The 16,685-nt window shown below is 46.4% G+C and overlaps 1 protein-coding gene across 1 annotated transcript; it reads right to left on the minus strand.

Annotated features, from left to right (window-relative positions):
• Positions 1 to 2,810: 2,810 nt before the first annotated feature.
• Positions 2,811 to 5,262, minus strand: LOC135387614 (neprilysin-1-like). The gene is made up of 2 exons (XM_064616724.1): positions 5,159 to 5,262; positions 2,811 to 4,815 (listed from the first exon to the last, which is right to left on the minus strand). Exons 1-2 carry the CDS (start codon positions 5,201 to 5,203, stop codon positions 2,890 to 2,892), a joined length of 1,971 nt encoding a protein of 656 aa, XP_064472794.1. The 5' UTR covers positions 5,204 to 5,262; the 3' UTR covers positions 2,811 to 2,889.
• Between the last annotated feature and the right edge of the window lie 11,423 nt (positions 5,263 to 16,685).

A 16,685-nucleotide genomic window follows, 5' to 3' on the forward strand; every position in this document is an offset into this window, starting at 1 on the left:
GAGTGTTTACAGACTACTACACAGATGTTCTTTTACCTTTTGGATATGTACCGTAAATGACTTTTCCTGCGATACACGTCGTACAGAAGGAAGCATTTTATGGAAATGCATATGTGCATTTCAACGATTTCCGCCTCGATATCTCAGTCGCGATATCGAGGCGGTAGGTGATTCCTTTCAGAGGACTTATCAGAGGAACTTATCCTCAGGGAGTACACCCAATCCGAGGAATTAAATGTCTAAAGAGCGGGCTGAACCCGATGAACCCGTTATGATTAAGGGAATAGTAATCTGAAAAGGTCTTCTAAATAGCTTATTGTATGCAAAACACCATTTCGGGGGGTTCGGGAGTCTACAGAACAATAAAAGCGCCCCCCCTTTGCACGCTGAGATGTGTTTGCCGTGCAGCTAGAAATAGAGTACGGCACGTCCACATGGGCTTGCGAGGTGCCACTTTTAGGGGCGGACTTTGGGGGCTTTCGAGGATCCTCTCGAGCCGCCCTTTCTTCTGATTGCCGATTGCTTCAGATTGATTCTGATCATATTTTAATTTCATATGACGACATTCTGGCAAAATTTTAATATTTCAAATTTGCAAATTTATAAAATTGTGGTTACCATTGAAGCCGATATCGCTTAACAAAGAGGTAGGACCTCTGAAGCGCTTTCCAACGACACCTCGATGTGCGTCCTAGCTTCACGCGTTCGCCATTGCCAGCGATGACCTCGTTAGCTAGAATCTTGCACGTGTAAGCTATCTGAATTTGGCCACTTAGTTGCTATAGGGTTATTACTCACCGAGTCATCGCGTCATGAAATTGGGCAAAGTTTCGTTGCATCGTAAATTTTGACCTGGGTACCAAACCGCGCTTAGACGTTTTCACGCCAAAAGAACGCTCCAACTCTTTCAAAGCTGAAGCCCTGAGAATTATATACTTCTAGCTGCTTCTAAAATAACATGTAAAACCTAGTGCTACAGTCACTGATAATCGCTGTAAGAGACGTTTCGTCGTAGTCGTGATTGCTCTAGGCACCACCACCATGCAAGATAACATAGAGCTGCTAGGTGCGTCTGCTGCTTCACGCTGTGTACCAGCAGAGAACTTGGGTGGTGTTTCGTGGTGGGTGTCCACTATTAGTCTTCCAGACTCCCGAAGAATATAGGCCGACCCGCATCCCTAGTAGCACATATTGTGGCCTCGACGTTGCAGCAATGTTGCGAATGTTGTCCAATGTGGGGCAACGTTTATCAACATTTCGCAACGTTCCTGCAACATTATCAAAAGTGGACCAACGTTACTTGACATTCAGCAATGTTCAAGCAACATGGAAGGTCAACATTTGAGCAACGTTGCGGCCGAACGTTCCTGCAGCATTGTCAGAAGTGGACCAACGTTACTTGACATTCACCAATGTCCATGCAACATTGCAGAGCAACGTTGGAGGAATATTGCGGCTCTACGTTTCCTGAACGTTGTTTATTGACTTTCCAGCAACATAACACTGCGTAACACTCTTACCCACAGAGGAAACCTACCGGTTTTACAGCTCCAAACAGTAGGTAATTACATTAGAGACGAAAGCTTGAATTAAAAACACAGTACATGACAGGGAGGGATGTAAAAAATGTTGTTGAGTGCACTTGACTCTTGCAGATGCAAGGGCTAACTACAAGAACGCATCCTGGTCACCGTTGCAAACGTTGTACGCACTGCTACACTTAATGAGCATGCCCCCAACACTTCGCATTTTAGTATATGCCTCATCCTGTTCGCAAATAGAGCCTACTGCTTGATGACAGTATCTCTATATCCAAACGGGATACCTACAGGGATACCCAAGCGGTCTCCCCTAGCCCCACTTCAGTATAAGTGAAGCGGAGCTTTGCAGAGCTCAAGTCAGCTAACAGTGGCGTGCAAGTGCTTGCAGTCAGTATGCATCTCTGATCCGACGCAAAAAAGAAAAGTAAGAAATAATAGCGCACAAATACCTCCGCCAACCTCTTGCCAATATTACCTAAATGTTGTCATAACGTTGCCCTTATGTGGAATGTTGCAGTTGTCATGTTGCCGCAATGTTGTATAACATTTTCTAGCAACGTTGCTAGAACGTGGCCTGAAGAGGACATTAGCGACGTCTATGCAACGTTTGAAGAAAACATTGGGGCAACGTTTCGGCAACATAGTGTGCTACCAGGGTGCGTATTTCATGCGTGACAGCTGCTCGTAGCGCGCGATTCAGTTCGTCAGAGCAGATTTGATATTTCTCTCAGCAGACAGTTCACGGGCGCTCACCGCAATCATCGCCACTTTAGCAATGGCTGGTCTCACGAAACTTTGTTGTGGAGAAGAGACCCATTTTGCGGGATATGCTGTGGTAAGAGGCAGCGGTGGATTGTTCTGGTGATGGAAGCACATACGCCAAACCCGTTGTGTACGCAGCTGCGGGATCTGTGCCTGATGCGGCTTGACGCTCGTGTTTTGGTGCGCAGCGCGTTCTTCGCTGAAATACGCACCATGCGGGTCGGCCATTAGACTTGCATTAGCCCGTGCATTTGTATCCTAGTTTTACAAAGTAGAAAATCCAGCGAACCTGTGCGGACGGAAACGTTGCATACATGAACAGGTGTTCCGTGACATTTCATCGAACGCCGTTTCATCAAATCGGTGGTCGTCGCTTTTTCTTGCGGCAACGTGTGAAGTACGTAAAAGGCTCTCCTGACTTATCCTTGGTCAGGAGTCGATGAAACGACGTTCGGTGAAATGGGCGGACACCATCAACAGGAAGAAAATGCACAAGGAAAGAAATCATCCTGCCACTCTCCACTTTGTATGCAAGTATATGTATGTGGTTGTTAATCGTGCATATATTGCAATCACGCTGCAGTTGTCATTGCTTCCACCAAAACACGCGGGAATTTCCCAGCCCAGCACGTGCGGTCTCATTCGCTAAGCAGATCTTAGCAGGGGCCATCGCTGAACCCGCAGGACAACGAAACGCATGCGAGAACTTGACAGAGTTCATCAAGGGCAAATTACACGCGGCTGGGCTAGCATCTTGAGCGTTGCACCAGAGATGACAGTAGGCCAGAAAGAAGAGACCGTCCTGACGAAGCATCTCGGCACTCTCCACAAGACTGTTACTGCGGGGCTTGAAGGCGTCGTATAATGTGTTGATGACGACAGTGTCCGTTATAATATCTTCCTTGACGCGCTCGTTGCTCATGTGACGCAGACAGGCGGTCACACCAAGATTCTTCGGCAGGGAACTTCCGAGACCGCGTGCGATAATCCTTCCAAGACCTCCAAACCGGACTCCCGGAGGCGCGTCCTCGGCAAAGAACGGATCACGTAAAAGTGACGTCGGCACAGTAAAGAGCTTCCGCTGCTTGTCGTACAATATCTTATAGCCGAATAGATGCTCAGATTTCACGAACTGCCCCAGAGCATCGATGCTTTCGAGTTCTTGTTGACGGACTACGGCCAAAGCACGGAGGTAAGACATCAGGAATGGTTGGCGCACTTCTGCCAAGTCTTCGTACCTATCTGCTATGCTTTGACTCGCCAGAAGCTCACCACTGTTGACGATGTCGATGGAAAAATCTCTTAGCAACGTTAGGTTCGTCGCGGAATAGAACGACTGTACCACTTTGTGGAATAGAGTCTTTGCCGAGAGAATTGAACTTGCCTTCACGCCTTCCGCCAAAACGTATGATAGTACGGGAACCCCTAGAACGGTCATGACTGCTTCGAAACAGCGTTGACCAGTGGCGTCCAAGTCCTCGTCCTCTGGTATTAGTCTGTAATCCGTGAAAGGACCCATCTGACGTACGGCCTCCCAGATGACATATGTGACGAGAGATGTTGAAGTCGTCTGTGCGAACAAGGCTTCCAGATAATCAAGCACTGGCTGCCTTGTAACAACTCGATCGTAGTGTTTTTGAAAATGGGTTTTCCAGCCGGGTTTCCTCAGCACGAGTGTGTTTGTTGCGTTGTATATGAATATGGTATTATAGCTGGCACCTTCCGTCACTTTGGAGTGGAAACTTAGAAGGCTCAGAACGATTTCGTCAGTCTTCAAAACTAAGTCCACTATCTCACTTGTCCGAGTGCCATTTCTGAAATCTAACGTCGTAAAAACGTGCTCGATGTACGTTTCGTAAGAACCTTGTTGAACGAGCTTACTTTTACGCGCAATCCACGCTGCAAGGTTGGACCTCTTCCGTATAACCAAATATCCATCGAGAACAGATATATCGAACAGAGTCTTCAAACCATATCGCAAATCCAAAGACAATGCAACATCCAACGGTTCGACGTCCGGTTCTCCGCTTAAGTCCAGTCTTCTTTGTTTCAGAAAGAACAGGAGGTCCCGAGCATCTTTTCTGTTCTTACGTCGGACGTCTCCGCATTCCTGGTATAACTGCGAAGCCTTCTGCAGTAGCTTGTGCGGGTCATTCGAGATGTTCACGGAAGATGTTAGCGCATCCCGAGCAGCCTCAAGGACTTTCGCTGAACTTGTTTCGAAGACGTCTTCCTTTGCGGAGACCCCGCAGGCGAACTGGAAGAAGTCGGCACAAGGGTTAGCACTCGAGTTGAGACTTCTGCCGAGGGCTTCTGCGAGGTGTAAACAGGAAGGAGAACTGCAGACGGTATCCTGATCGGTGGATATCGCTGTTTTGAACCCGAGAAGCGAAAAGACCGCGTAGAGCACTGCCCCCAAGAGGACAACAGCGACGGATATGATGCCCATCGCACGCGCACACCTGGAGCAGCGGGTATGGTTCCTTCGCGGAGAAATCGGTCCAGGGATGCCCTGCAAGACATCGTTCCAGAGTCAGGCTACAACAATATTTCGTGGCTAAAGAACAACGTTTCCTGTGGGGTCTTTTGCTCTCCATCCATACTGATGGTTAGTTTGCATAGGCGTCTCGGGATCGGTGCCTAAGCAACGACGCAGAGGGCTCGTTCCGCCATATATTGTTAGAGAAGCGGTGCCGGCGGACGTTTATGGTTCAAGCCGGGGGGGGGGGGGGGTTCTTCATCGTATAGCGGGAGGTTTGAAACCCACTGATAATCTAGTGATAACCGGATCGGCCACTGAGACGACCTGACGCTTGGTTGTCAGCACTGTTAGTACAGTCAGGTCAGGTACTTACTCCTATGTTCCCTGCATCCATGATGGGTGGTGTTCGAAACCACATAATGACGATAGCAGCAGCGAGCGACGAGGCATGTAGTACGTGCACGAAGCGCGCGTGCACTGCACAACGATGTGGATATCAGTAACTGTATGTGCTCCTGTCGCGGGTTTAGCTCCAGACAACTGTCTGACTGTCCCCTTTAGGAGGCGGCACAGTTCCCTGTGAAGACAGCCCAGGACGTACGATACCCGAGCAACGTGCTGGCAATAACCACCAACCAACCAACCAACCAACCAACGGGGATTCAACGATATTTCAGTTTCGTCACTCCTGAGAATGTAGAACAGATGTGGTTGATTAAAACATTTCTAAATTGAATATGGCTGTCTTGTTGGAAGTGTTCAGGACCGACTTATTGTTCTTTCTTCTCATGAAGCAGACATGGCTAATTTATAAACATTTTAATTGATTGTTAGCGAGAGATAAAGTTAATAAATCTGCGCATAGTGACCCATGCATAGTGACATGGTGACATGACAAGCATGTACATAACTCTGAGGAGTGACAGACGTAACTTGAAATTTTCGCGGGGGCGACTTCCACGTTCTGGACTGGGGCCACTATTCTTAGAAGGTGTTGGATGAAGTTTCGTGGTATGTGCATTCATTCGTAATTTCCTATAGAGAATGTTATTGCGAGATAATGTTATAGTATACCGGTGTGTTCCCTTGCGTCCACCACCACCTTAACTGGGATCCATCTCGCTATATTATAGAGGGAGGTCTTTTCAGTGATTTATCACCCCACCCCCTAAATCCCCTTACCAACTTCCAAAATCTGGAGTAGACCCCCTAAAATACTGTGAGATTGCATAATATTTCGTCGAGAGCATGTGAGTACAGCCCAATGCGGCGCCCAACAACCCTCCCAAGGACGAAATTCTGGGTAAATCACTGGGTCTTTCTATTGCTTGACACACAACGCGAGGCAGCCCAAGCAGCACAATGTACTGAAAGTCGAGTGCAATAGGGGTGGACGGTATGTGTCTTATCGATGTTCCTTAGTTTCACGAGTCTGTTCAAGGCCTTCCACCTACCCGTCCACCCCTATTGCACCCGACTTTCAGTACATTTTGCTGCTGGGGAGCTTACGACGTAAGAACACCAAGAAGGCACGATGTGAGTGACGCACCTTCGGAGAAAAGGTCGCTCTTTTTTGCTCCTTAGTGGCAATCAGCCAAAGAGATAATTGTCGTGCATTCATTCATGACCTGTCATCGCAGCGACCGTGCAACTCTTGTCGGAAATTCTGTTTGCCATCAGTCTTGGATGACACGCTGTCATCCTTTGGGCTCCGAGCAGAATCCTTGAAACAAAAACGAAAAGAAAAACACAAATACGTAGTTCGCATTGTATTTTCCATCGAAGAGGGAACGCTATCCAGTACAGTGCACACTGAAGCATATTGCAGCTTTCGAGTTGCATGCCAACTGGGAACGAAGCAAAATAAAAAATAAATAAGGCAGCCTTCCTATAAGCGATATTTCCAGAATGTATATGCTGTCGCGTTCCAAGCGAAATTAACATTTCATCCTGCTCCGCGCAACTTGCGTATACGGTCACAGATTTTGTGTGACCGTATATACAGTGAACCCTCGTTAGTATGACCACGGTCGTTCCCGAAAATTTTGGTCATAATGCGTAATTGTCATATTAACGGGGGGTATCTGCAGATGTTTCACTGCATTGTTCCCCAGGAGTATGGTCGTAAAGCGCGTATGTCAGATTATATCAGATTAACGAGGGTTCTCTGTATTGATAATTTTCCCACATAAATTGTGCACGGCAAGAAGAAGCATTATAGTAGTAAACGAATAATTCTCAACATGTTCGAATATGTCTGCTCTTTCATGTGCGCTCATTGTTGAGGGCTAAAACGTGTTACAAATATTGCATTTCTTTCCACATTACACACACAAGTGTAAGAGAACATTATTTACAAGTACCTTCCGCCTCACGTTTTGTTACATTTAACGTGTTTGGTGGTTGTGTGATTCGTTTTTTCGCAGTAGGTTCCACAAGTGGCGCACCTCACTTTAGTGAGGTTGGGTCAGTTTGGGTTTGACAGATTGGGGGAGGGGGGGGGGGGCTGCTCACTCATGCTCATTCATCTCACGCTCAACTATCAGTCTGCTCACTCATGCTCAGCTTATTCGCAACATTGAGCATGAGTGAGCATGCTCATGAGTCAAGTTTGCCAAGTAAGCAGTTGGAACATATTGGCCGAGAATGTCAAGTTCCTCAGTGTAGCAGCTGTATATAGAAGCTGTATGGTCTTGTACTGTCATTGTAGCCGCTCAAGATATCGAGAAGGACCTAGCGAGCTACTGTGATGGTCAGGATGATGCTATGTGAAGAGCGCGGTCGCCTTAGAAGTCCTCGTCCGGCTAATTAGCTCACCGCATCCAATATTCGGAGTCTTCGCCACCTGCTCAGCTCAGCTTTACGTTTGTTCACTCATGTTCACTCACCTCCCGGTCAACTCTCTGTGTGCTCACTCATGTTCATCTCATTCGCAGCAATGAACATGAGTGAGCATGCTCATGAGTGAGCTTTGCCGAGTTATGGTGCGCACAGTTTGGAGTTTGAGGTGCAAACAATTAATACGTGCTTAGATCAGTGTATTTTAAGGTTCAGCATAAGTGCTACAATGGCAGGTTTTAGCATTTATTCTCATTTAAAAGGGATTCATGATTTCTTCTTTTCCGTGATCATTCTAGCTCCCAGCGCAAACCACGTTCCTGGAATCGCAGACGACAGTTCTTTCAATAACCACGTTCAAATATATCATATATGAGATATAACCTTTCTTCACCTCTACATTTTTTTACCTTAGCGCTTATCATTAACGATGTCGTAGCAATATTCGCATTTATTCCCATTTAAATATCTTCATAACGTGTGTTATTTCCAGCGCGAACGCCGTTTGCAGAATCGCAGACGACAGTTCGCTCAAAATCTCCGGTGGCATGCCTTACGTCCTGAATGCTGTTGGTGACTTCAAAGATAAAAGGAACGCGTACAATTTTTACTGCATAATTGTTTGCCTGATTTTCTTTAGCTACCCTTTAATTTCATACTGCAGCCTCAGTAAATGCATGCGTCTCTCCACTGCTCGGCGTGTCGCAGAATTGCAGACGACACCATGCCCGCCATGTCTTGCCGTGCTCAGTTATGCGACAGCAACTCTATCCTTATGCCTTTCTACGAAAGTAAGTACGTTGATCCGTAATATTTTTTGTTGTATGCTTTTTAAAGTGCACTAATGATTTAAAACTAATTGATTACACTGCCCAACAAGACGAAATATTTAGAACAGATTTCCTATAGCGTCCATTGTACCACATAACATCTCGTGTAAGGAACATAAATTTTTACCAGACTATTAAATTGTTGCTATGTGTTCGCGACAAGCTCAATTATAATATGCAGAGAAAACTTGATTACAAGAAAACGCCGTGCACGCACAATTTTTAGGATTGAGTCCGTGATGCACGTTTGAGGTGCAGAACAATTAATACGGCTTAGCATTATACAGCGTGTTGCTTATCTTCAAGTTTGAAATAAATGCTGCAAAAACAGATAGCAGCATCTATTATCATTATGGTTTTCGCGTGACTTGTTATTTCCCGTGACTAGCTCAAGCGCGAACGATGTTTGTAGATTCGCAGACGACAGTTCGATCGAAATCTCTGGTCGCTTTGTATCCTTTATTTCCCGACTCCAGTCTGTGACTTTCCTTTTGCATAGCTGTTAGCATGATTTCTTTAGTAGTTCTTTTTTATTTCTTCTTTTTTTCCTCCAGCCTCAGCACTTAGCAGACGCAAGCCAAACGTCTCTCCATCTCGGCGTGTGGCAGAATTGCAGACGACACCTTCGATTCAGTTATGCGACTCTATATCGTTATGCCTTTCTGCAAAACTGAGTACGGCGATCTGAAAATATTTTTGTTGTAAGGCTTTTCAAAGTGCACTAACGATTTTAGGAGGAGCGTATTCTTAATTATTGCGATTGCGAATTTGTTCCCATTTAGCTGCCGACGAAATAGTTCCAGGAAGAATGACCATTGAGCACCTGAGTTGAACTATACTGGCCAATGGACTCCGCATCACCTGGACCAACCATAACCCTGAGCGCGGTGACCACCGGGCTTTAGGATCAAGGGTAACCAGTTGGTGAGAAAGTGGAAGAAGCGTTTATGATTGTATACTTGCCGTTTGCATCGTCACGTGTTGCGTTGAACAGAGCTAAGCCAGCCAGTCAGATATCTGTTAGGAGTGTAGTGTTAATTATTGCGATTGCGAATTTGTTCTCATTTAACTGCCGAAGAAATAGTTCCAGGAAGAATGACCATTGAGCACCTGAGTTGAACTATACTGGCCAATGGACTCCGCATCACCTGGACCAACCATAACCCTGAGCGCGGTGACCACCGGGCTTTAGGATCAAGGGTAACCAGTTGGTGAGAAAGTGGAAGAAGCGTTTATGATTGTATACTTGCCGTTTGCATCGTCACGTGTTGCGTTGAACAGAGCTAAGCCAGCCAGTCAGATATCTGTTAGGAGTGTAGTGTTAATTATTGCGATTGCGAATTTGTTCTCATTTAACTGCCGAAGAAATAGTTCCAGGAAGAATGACCATTGAGCACCTGAGTTGAACTATACTGGCCAATGGACTCCGCATCACCTGGACCAACCATAACCCTGAGCGCGGTGACCACCGGGCTTTAGGATCAAGGGTAACCAGTTGGTGAGAAAGTGGAAGAAGCGTTTATGATTGTATACTTGCCGTTTGCATCGTCACGTGTTGCGTTGAACAGAGCTAAGCCAGCCAGTCAGATACCTGTTAGGAGGGTATTGTTAATTATTGCGATTGCGAATTTGTTCTGATTTAACTGCCGAAGAAATAGTTCCAGGAAGAATGACCATTGAGCACCTGAGTTGAACTATACTGGCCAATGGACTCCGCATCACCTGGACCAACCATAACCCTGAGCGCGGTGACCACCGGGCTTTAGGATCAAGGGTAACCAGTTGGTGAGAAAGTGGAAGAAGCGTTTATGATTGTATACTTGCCGTTTGCATCGTCACGTGTTGCGTTGAACAGAGCTAAGCCAGCCAGTCAGATATCTGTTAGGAGTGTAGTGTTAATTATTGCGATTGCGAATTTGTTCTCATTTAACTGCCGAAGAAATAGTTCCAGGAAGAATGACCATTGAGCACCTGAGTTGAACTATACTGGCCAATGGACTCCGCATCACCTGGACCAACCATAACCCGCGCGGTGACCACCGGGCTTTAGGATCAAGGGTAACCAGTTGGTGAGAAAGTGGAAGAAGCGTTTATGATTGTATACTTGCCGTTTGCATCGTCACGTGTTGCGTTGAACAGAGCTAAGCCAGCCAGTCAGATACCTGTTAGGAGGGTATTGTTAATTATTGCGATTGCGAATTTGTTCTCATTTAACTGCCGAAGAAATAGTTCCAGGAAGAATGACCATTGAGCACCTGAGTTGAACTATACTGGCCAATGGACTCCGCATCACCTGGACCAACCATAACCCTGAGCGCGGTGACCACCGGGCTTTAGGATCAAGGGTAACCAGTTGGTGAGAAAGTGGAAGAAGCGTTTATGATTGTATACTTGCCGTTTGCATCGTCACGGGTTGCGTTGAACAGAGCTAAGCCAGCCAGTCAGATATCTGTTAGGAGTGTAGTGTTAATTATTGCGATTGCGAATTTGTTCTCATTTAACTGCCGAAGAAATAGTTCCAGGAAGAATGACCATTGAGCACCTGAGTTGAACTATACTGGCCAATGGACTCCGCATCACCTGGACCAACCATAACCCTGAGCGCGGTGACCACCGGGCTTTAGGATCAAGGGTAACCAGTTGGTGAGAAAGTGGAAGAAGCGTTTATGATTGTATACTTGCCGTTTGTATCGTCACGGGTTGCGTTGAACAGAGCTAAGCCAGCCAGTCAGATATCTGTTAGGAGTGTAGTGTTAATTATTGCGATTGCGAATTTGTTCTCATTTAACTGCCGAAGAAATAGTTCCAGGAAGAATGACCATTGAGCACCTGAGTTGAACTATACTGGCCAATGGACTCCGCATCACCTGGACCAACCATAACCCTGAGCGCGGTGACCACCGGGCTTTAGGATCAAGGGTAACCAGTTGGTGAGAAAGTGGAAGAAGCGTTTATGATTGTATACTTGCCGTTTGCATCGTCACGTGTTGCGTTGAACAGAGCTAAGCCAGCCAGTCAGATATCTGTTAGGAGTGTAGTGTTAATTATTGCGATTGCGAATTTGTTCTCATTTAACTGCCGAAGAAATAGTTCCAGGAAGAATGACCATTGAGCACCTGAGTTGAACTATACTGGCCAATGGACTCCGCATCACCTGGACCAACCATAACCCTGAGCGCGGTGACCACCGGGCTTTAGGATCAAGGGTAACCAGTTGGTGAGAAAGTGGAAGAAGCGTTTATGATTGTATACTTGCCGTTTGCATCGTCACGTGTTGCGTTGAACAGAGCTAAGCCAGCCAGTCAGATATCTGTTAGGAGTGTAGTGTTAATTATTGCGATTGCGAATTTGTTCTCATTTAACTGCCGAAGAAATAGTTCCAGGAAGAATGACCATTGAGCACCTGAGTTGAACTATACTGGCCAATGGACTCCGCATCACCTGGACCAACCATAACCCTGAGCGCGGTGACCACCGGGCTTTAGGATCAAGGGTAACCAGTTGGTGAGAAAGTGGAAGAAGCGTTTATGATTGTATACTTGCCGTTTGCATCGTCACGTGTTGCGTTGAACAGAGCTAAGCCAGCCAGTCAGATATCTGTTAGGAGTGTAGTGTTAATTATTGCGATTGCGAATTTGTTCTCATTTAACTGCCGAAGAAATAGTTCCAGGAAGAATGACCATTGAGCACCTGAGTTGAACTATACTGGCCAATGGACTCCGCATCACCTGGACCAACCATAACCCTGAGCGCGGTGACCACCGGGCTTTAGGATCAAGGGTAACCAGTTGGTGAGAAAGTGGAAGAAGCGTTTATGATTGTATACTTGCCGTTTGTATCGTCACGGGTTGCGTTGAACAGAGCTAAGCCAGCCAGTCAGATATCTGTTAGGAGTGTAGTGTTAATTATTGCGATTGCGAATTTGTTCTCATTTAACTGCCGAAGAAATAGTTCCAGGAAGAATGACCATTGAGCACCTGAGTTGAACTATACTGGCCAATGGACTCCGCATCACCTGGACCAACCATAACCCTGAGCGCGGTGACCACCGGGCTTTAGGATCAAGGGTAACCAGTTGGTGAGAAAGTGGAAGAAGCGTTTATGATTGTATACTTGCCGTTTGTATCGTCACGGGTTGCGTTGAACAGAGCTAAGCCAGCCAGTCAGATATCTGTTAGGAGTGTAGTGTTAATTATTGCGATTGCGAATTTGTTCTCATTTAACTGCCGAAGAAATAGTTCCAGGAAGAATGACCATTGAGCACCTGAGTTGAACTATACTGGCCAATGGACTCCGCATCACCTGGACCAACCATAACCCTGAGCGCGGTGACCACCGGGCTTTAGGATCAAGGGTAACCAGTTGGTGAGAAAGTGGAAGAAGCGTTTATGATTGTATACTTGCCGTTTGTATCGTCACGTGTTGCGTTGAACAGAGCTAAGCCAGCCAGTCAGATATCTGTTAGGAGTGTAGTGTTAATTATTGCGATTGCGAATTTGTTCTCATTTAACTGCCGAAGAAATAGTTCCAGGAAGAATGACCATTGAGCACCTGAGTTGAACTATACTGGCCAATGGACTCCGCATCACCTGGACCAACCATAACCCTGAGCGCGGTGACCACCGGGCTTTAGGATCAAGGGTAACCAGTTGGTGAGAAAGTGGAAGAAGCGTTTATGATTGTATACTTGCCGTTTGTATCGTCACGGGTTGCGTTGAACAGAGCTAAGCCAGCCAGTCAGATATCTGTTAGGAGTGTAGTGTTAATTATTGCGATTGCGAATTTGTTCTCATTTAACTGCCGAAGAAATAGTTCCAGGAAGAATGACCATTGAGCACCTGAGTTGAACTATACTGGCCAATGGACTCCGCATCACCTGGACCAACCATAACCCTGAGCGCGGTGACCACCGGGCTTTAGGATCAAGGGTAACCAGTTGGTGAGAAAGTGGAAGAAGCGTTTATGATTGTATACTTGCCGTTTGTATCGTCACGGGTTGCGTTGAACAGAGCTAAGCCAGCCAGTCAGATATCTGTTAGGAGTGTAGTGTTAATTATTGCGATTGCGAATTTGTTCTCATTTAACTGCCGAAGAAATAGTTCCAGGAAGAATGACCATTGAGCACCTGAGTTGAACTATACTGGCCAATGGACTCCGCATCACCTGGACCAACCATAACCCTGAGCGCGGTGACCACCGGGCTTTAGGATCAAGGGTAACCAGTTGGTGAGAAAGTGGAAGAAGCGTTTATGATTGTATACTTGCCGTTTGCATCGTCACGGGTTGCGTTGAACAGAGCTAAGCCAGCCAGTCAGATACCTGTTAGGAGGGTAGTGTTAATTATTGCGATTGCGAATTTGTTCTCATTTAACTGCCGAAGAAATAGTTCCAGGAAGAATGACCATTGAGCACCTGAGTTGAACTATACTGGCCAATGGACTCCGCATCACCTGGACCAACCATAACCCTGAGCGCGGTGACCACCGGGCTTTAGGATCAAGGGTAACCAGTTGGTGAGAAAGTGGAAGAAGCGTTTATGATTGTATACTTGCCGTTTGCATCGTCACGTGTTGCGTTGAACAGAGCTAAGCCAGCCAGTCAGATACCTGTTAGGAGGGTATTGTTAATTATTGCGATTGCGAATTTGTTCTCATTTAACTGCCGAAGAAATAGTTCCAGGAAGAATGACCATTGAGCACCTGAGTTGAACTATACTGGCCAATGGACTCCGCATCACCTGGACCAACCATAACCCTGAGCGCGGTGACCACCGGGCTTTAGGATCAAGGGTAACCAGTTGGTGAGAAAGTGGAAGAAGCGTTTATGATTGTATACTTGCCGTTTGCATCGTCACGTGTTGCGTTGAACAGAGCTAAGCCAGCCAGTCAGATACCAGTTAGGAGGGTATTGTTAATTATTGCGATTGCGAATTTGTTCTCATTTAACTGCCGAAGAAATAGTTCCAGGAAGAATGACCATTGAGCACCTGAGTTGAACTATACTGGCCAATGGACTCCGCATCACCTGGACCAACCATAACCCTGAGCGCGGTGACCACCGGGCTTTAGGATCAAGGGTAACCAGTTGGTGAGAAAGTGGAAGAAGCGTTTATGATTGTATACTTGCCGTTTGCATCGTCACGTGTTGCGTTGAACAGAGCTAAGCCAGCCAGTCAGATACCTGTTAGGAGGGTATTGTTAATTATTGCGATTGCGAATTTGTTCTGATTTAACTGCCGAAGAAATAGTTCCAGGAAGAATGACCATTGAGCACCTGAGTTGAACTATACTGGCCAATGGACTCCGCATCACCTGGACCAACCATAACCCTGAGCGCGGTGACCACCGGGCTTTAGGATCAAGGGTAACCAGTTGGTGAGAAAGTGGAAGAAGCGTTTATGATTGTATACTTGCCGTTTGCATCGTCACGTGTTGCGTTGAACAGAGCTAAGCCAGCCAGTCAGATACCTGTTAGGAGGGTATTGTTAATTATTGCGATTGCGAATTTGTTCTGATTTAACTGCCGAAGAAATAGTTCCAGGAAGAATGACCATTGAGCACCTGAGTTGAACTATACTGGCCAATGGACTCCGCATCACCTGGACCAACCATAACCCTGAGCGCGGTGACCACCGGGCTTTAGGATCAAGGGTAACCAGTTGGTGAGAAAGTGGAAGAAGCGTTTATGATTGTATACTTGCCGTTTGCATCGTCACGTGTTGCGTTGAACAGAGCTAAGCCAGCCAGTCAGATACCTGTTAGGAGGGTATTGTTAATTATTGCGATTGCGAATTTGTTCTCATTTAACTGCCGAAGAAATAGTTCCAGGAAGAATGACCATTGAGCACCTGAGTTGAACTATACTGGCCAATGGACTCCGCATCACCTGGACCAACCATAACCCTGAGCGCGGTGACCACCGGGCTTTAGGATCAAGGGTAACCAGTTGGTGAGAAAGTGGAAGAAGCGTTTATGATTGTATACTTGCCGTTTGCATCGTCACGTGTTGCGTTGAACAGAGCTAAGCCAGCCAGTCAGATACCTGTTAGGAGGGTATTGTTAATTATTGCGATTGCGAATTTGTTCTCATTTAACTGCCGAAGAAATAGTTCCAGGAAGAATGACCATTGAGCACCTGAGTTGAACTATACTGGCCAATGGACTCCGCATCACCTGGACCAACCATAACCCTGAGCGCGGTGACCACCGGGCTTTAGGATCAAGGGTAACCAGTTGGTGAGAAAGTGGAAGAAGCGTTTATGATTGTATACTTGCCGTTTGCATCGTCACGTGTTGCGTTGAACAGAGCTAAGCCAGCCAGTCAGATACCTGTTAGGAGGGTATTGTTAATTATTGCGATTGCGAATTTGTTCTCATTTAACTGCCGAAGAAATAGTTCCAGGAAGAATGACCATTGAGCACCTGAGTTGAACTATACTGGCCAATGGACTCCGCATCACCTGGACCAACCATAACCCTGAGCGCGGTGACCACCGGGCTTTAGGATCAAGGGTAACCAGTTGGTGAGAAAGTGGAAGAAGCGTTTATGATTGTATACTTGCCGTTTGCATCGTCACGTGTTGCGTTGAACAGAGCTAAGCCAGCCAGTCAGATACCTGTTAGGAGGGTATTGTTAATTATTGCGATTGCGAATTTGTTCTCATTTAACTGCCGAAGAAATAGTTCCAGGAAGAATGACCATTGAGCACCTGAGTTGAACTATACTGGCCAATGGACTCCGCATCACCTGGACCAACCATAACCCTGAGCGCGGTGACCACCGGGCTTTAGGATCAAGGGTAACCAGTTGGTGAGAAAGTGGAAGAAGCGTTTATGATTGTATACTTGCCGTTTGCATCGTCACGTGTTGCGTTGAACAGAGCTAAGCCAGCCAGTCAGATATCTGTTAGGAGTGTAGTGTTAATTATTGCGATTGCGAATTTGTTCTCATTTAACTGCCGAAGAAATAGTTCCAGGAAGAATGACCATTGAGCACCTGAGTTGAACTATACTGGCCAATGGACTCCGCATCACCTGGACCAACCATAACCCTGAGCGCGGTGACCACCGGGCTTTAGGATCAAGGGTAACCAGTTGGTGAGAAAGTGGAAGAAGCGTTTATGATTGTATACTTGCCGTTTGCATCGTCACGTGTTGCGTTGAACAGAGCTAAGCCAGCCAGTCAGATACCTGTTAGGAGGGTATTGTTAATTATTGCGATTGCGAATTTGTT

The sequence above is a fragment of the Ornithodoros turicata genome, chromosome 3, assembly GCF_037126465.1.
Source record: "Ornithodoros turicata isolate Travis chromosome 3, ASM3712646v1, whole genome shotgun sequence".
NCBI classification, from domain to species: Eukaryota; Metazoa; Arthropoda; class Arachnida; order Ixodida; family Argasidae; genus Ornithodoros; species Ornithodoros turicata.

What these genes read in the sequence shown, in the direction of transcription:
- LOC135387614 (XM_064616724.1), bottom strand. Translation starts at nt 5,203, where the DNA reads ATGTGGTTTCGAACACCACCCATCATGGATGCAGGGAACATAGGA. An exon ending in TGGATGCAGGGAACATAGGA is followed by an intron (nt 4,816 to 5,158) that starts GTAAGTACCTGA and finishes GATGTCTTGCAG; the next exon opens with GGCATCCCTGGACCGATTTC.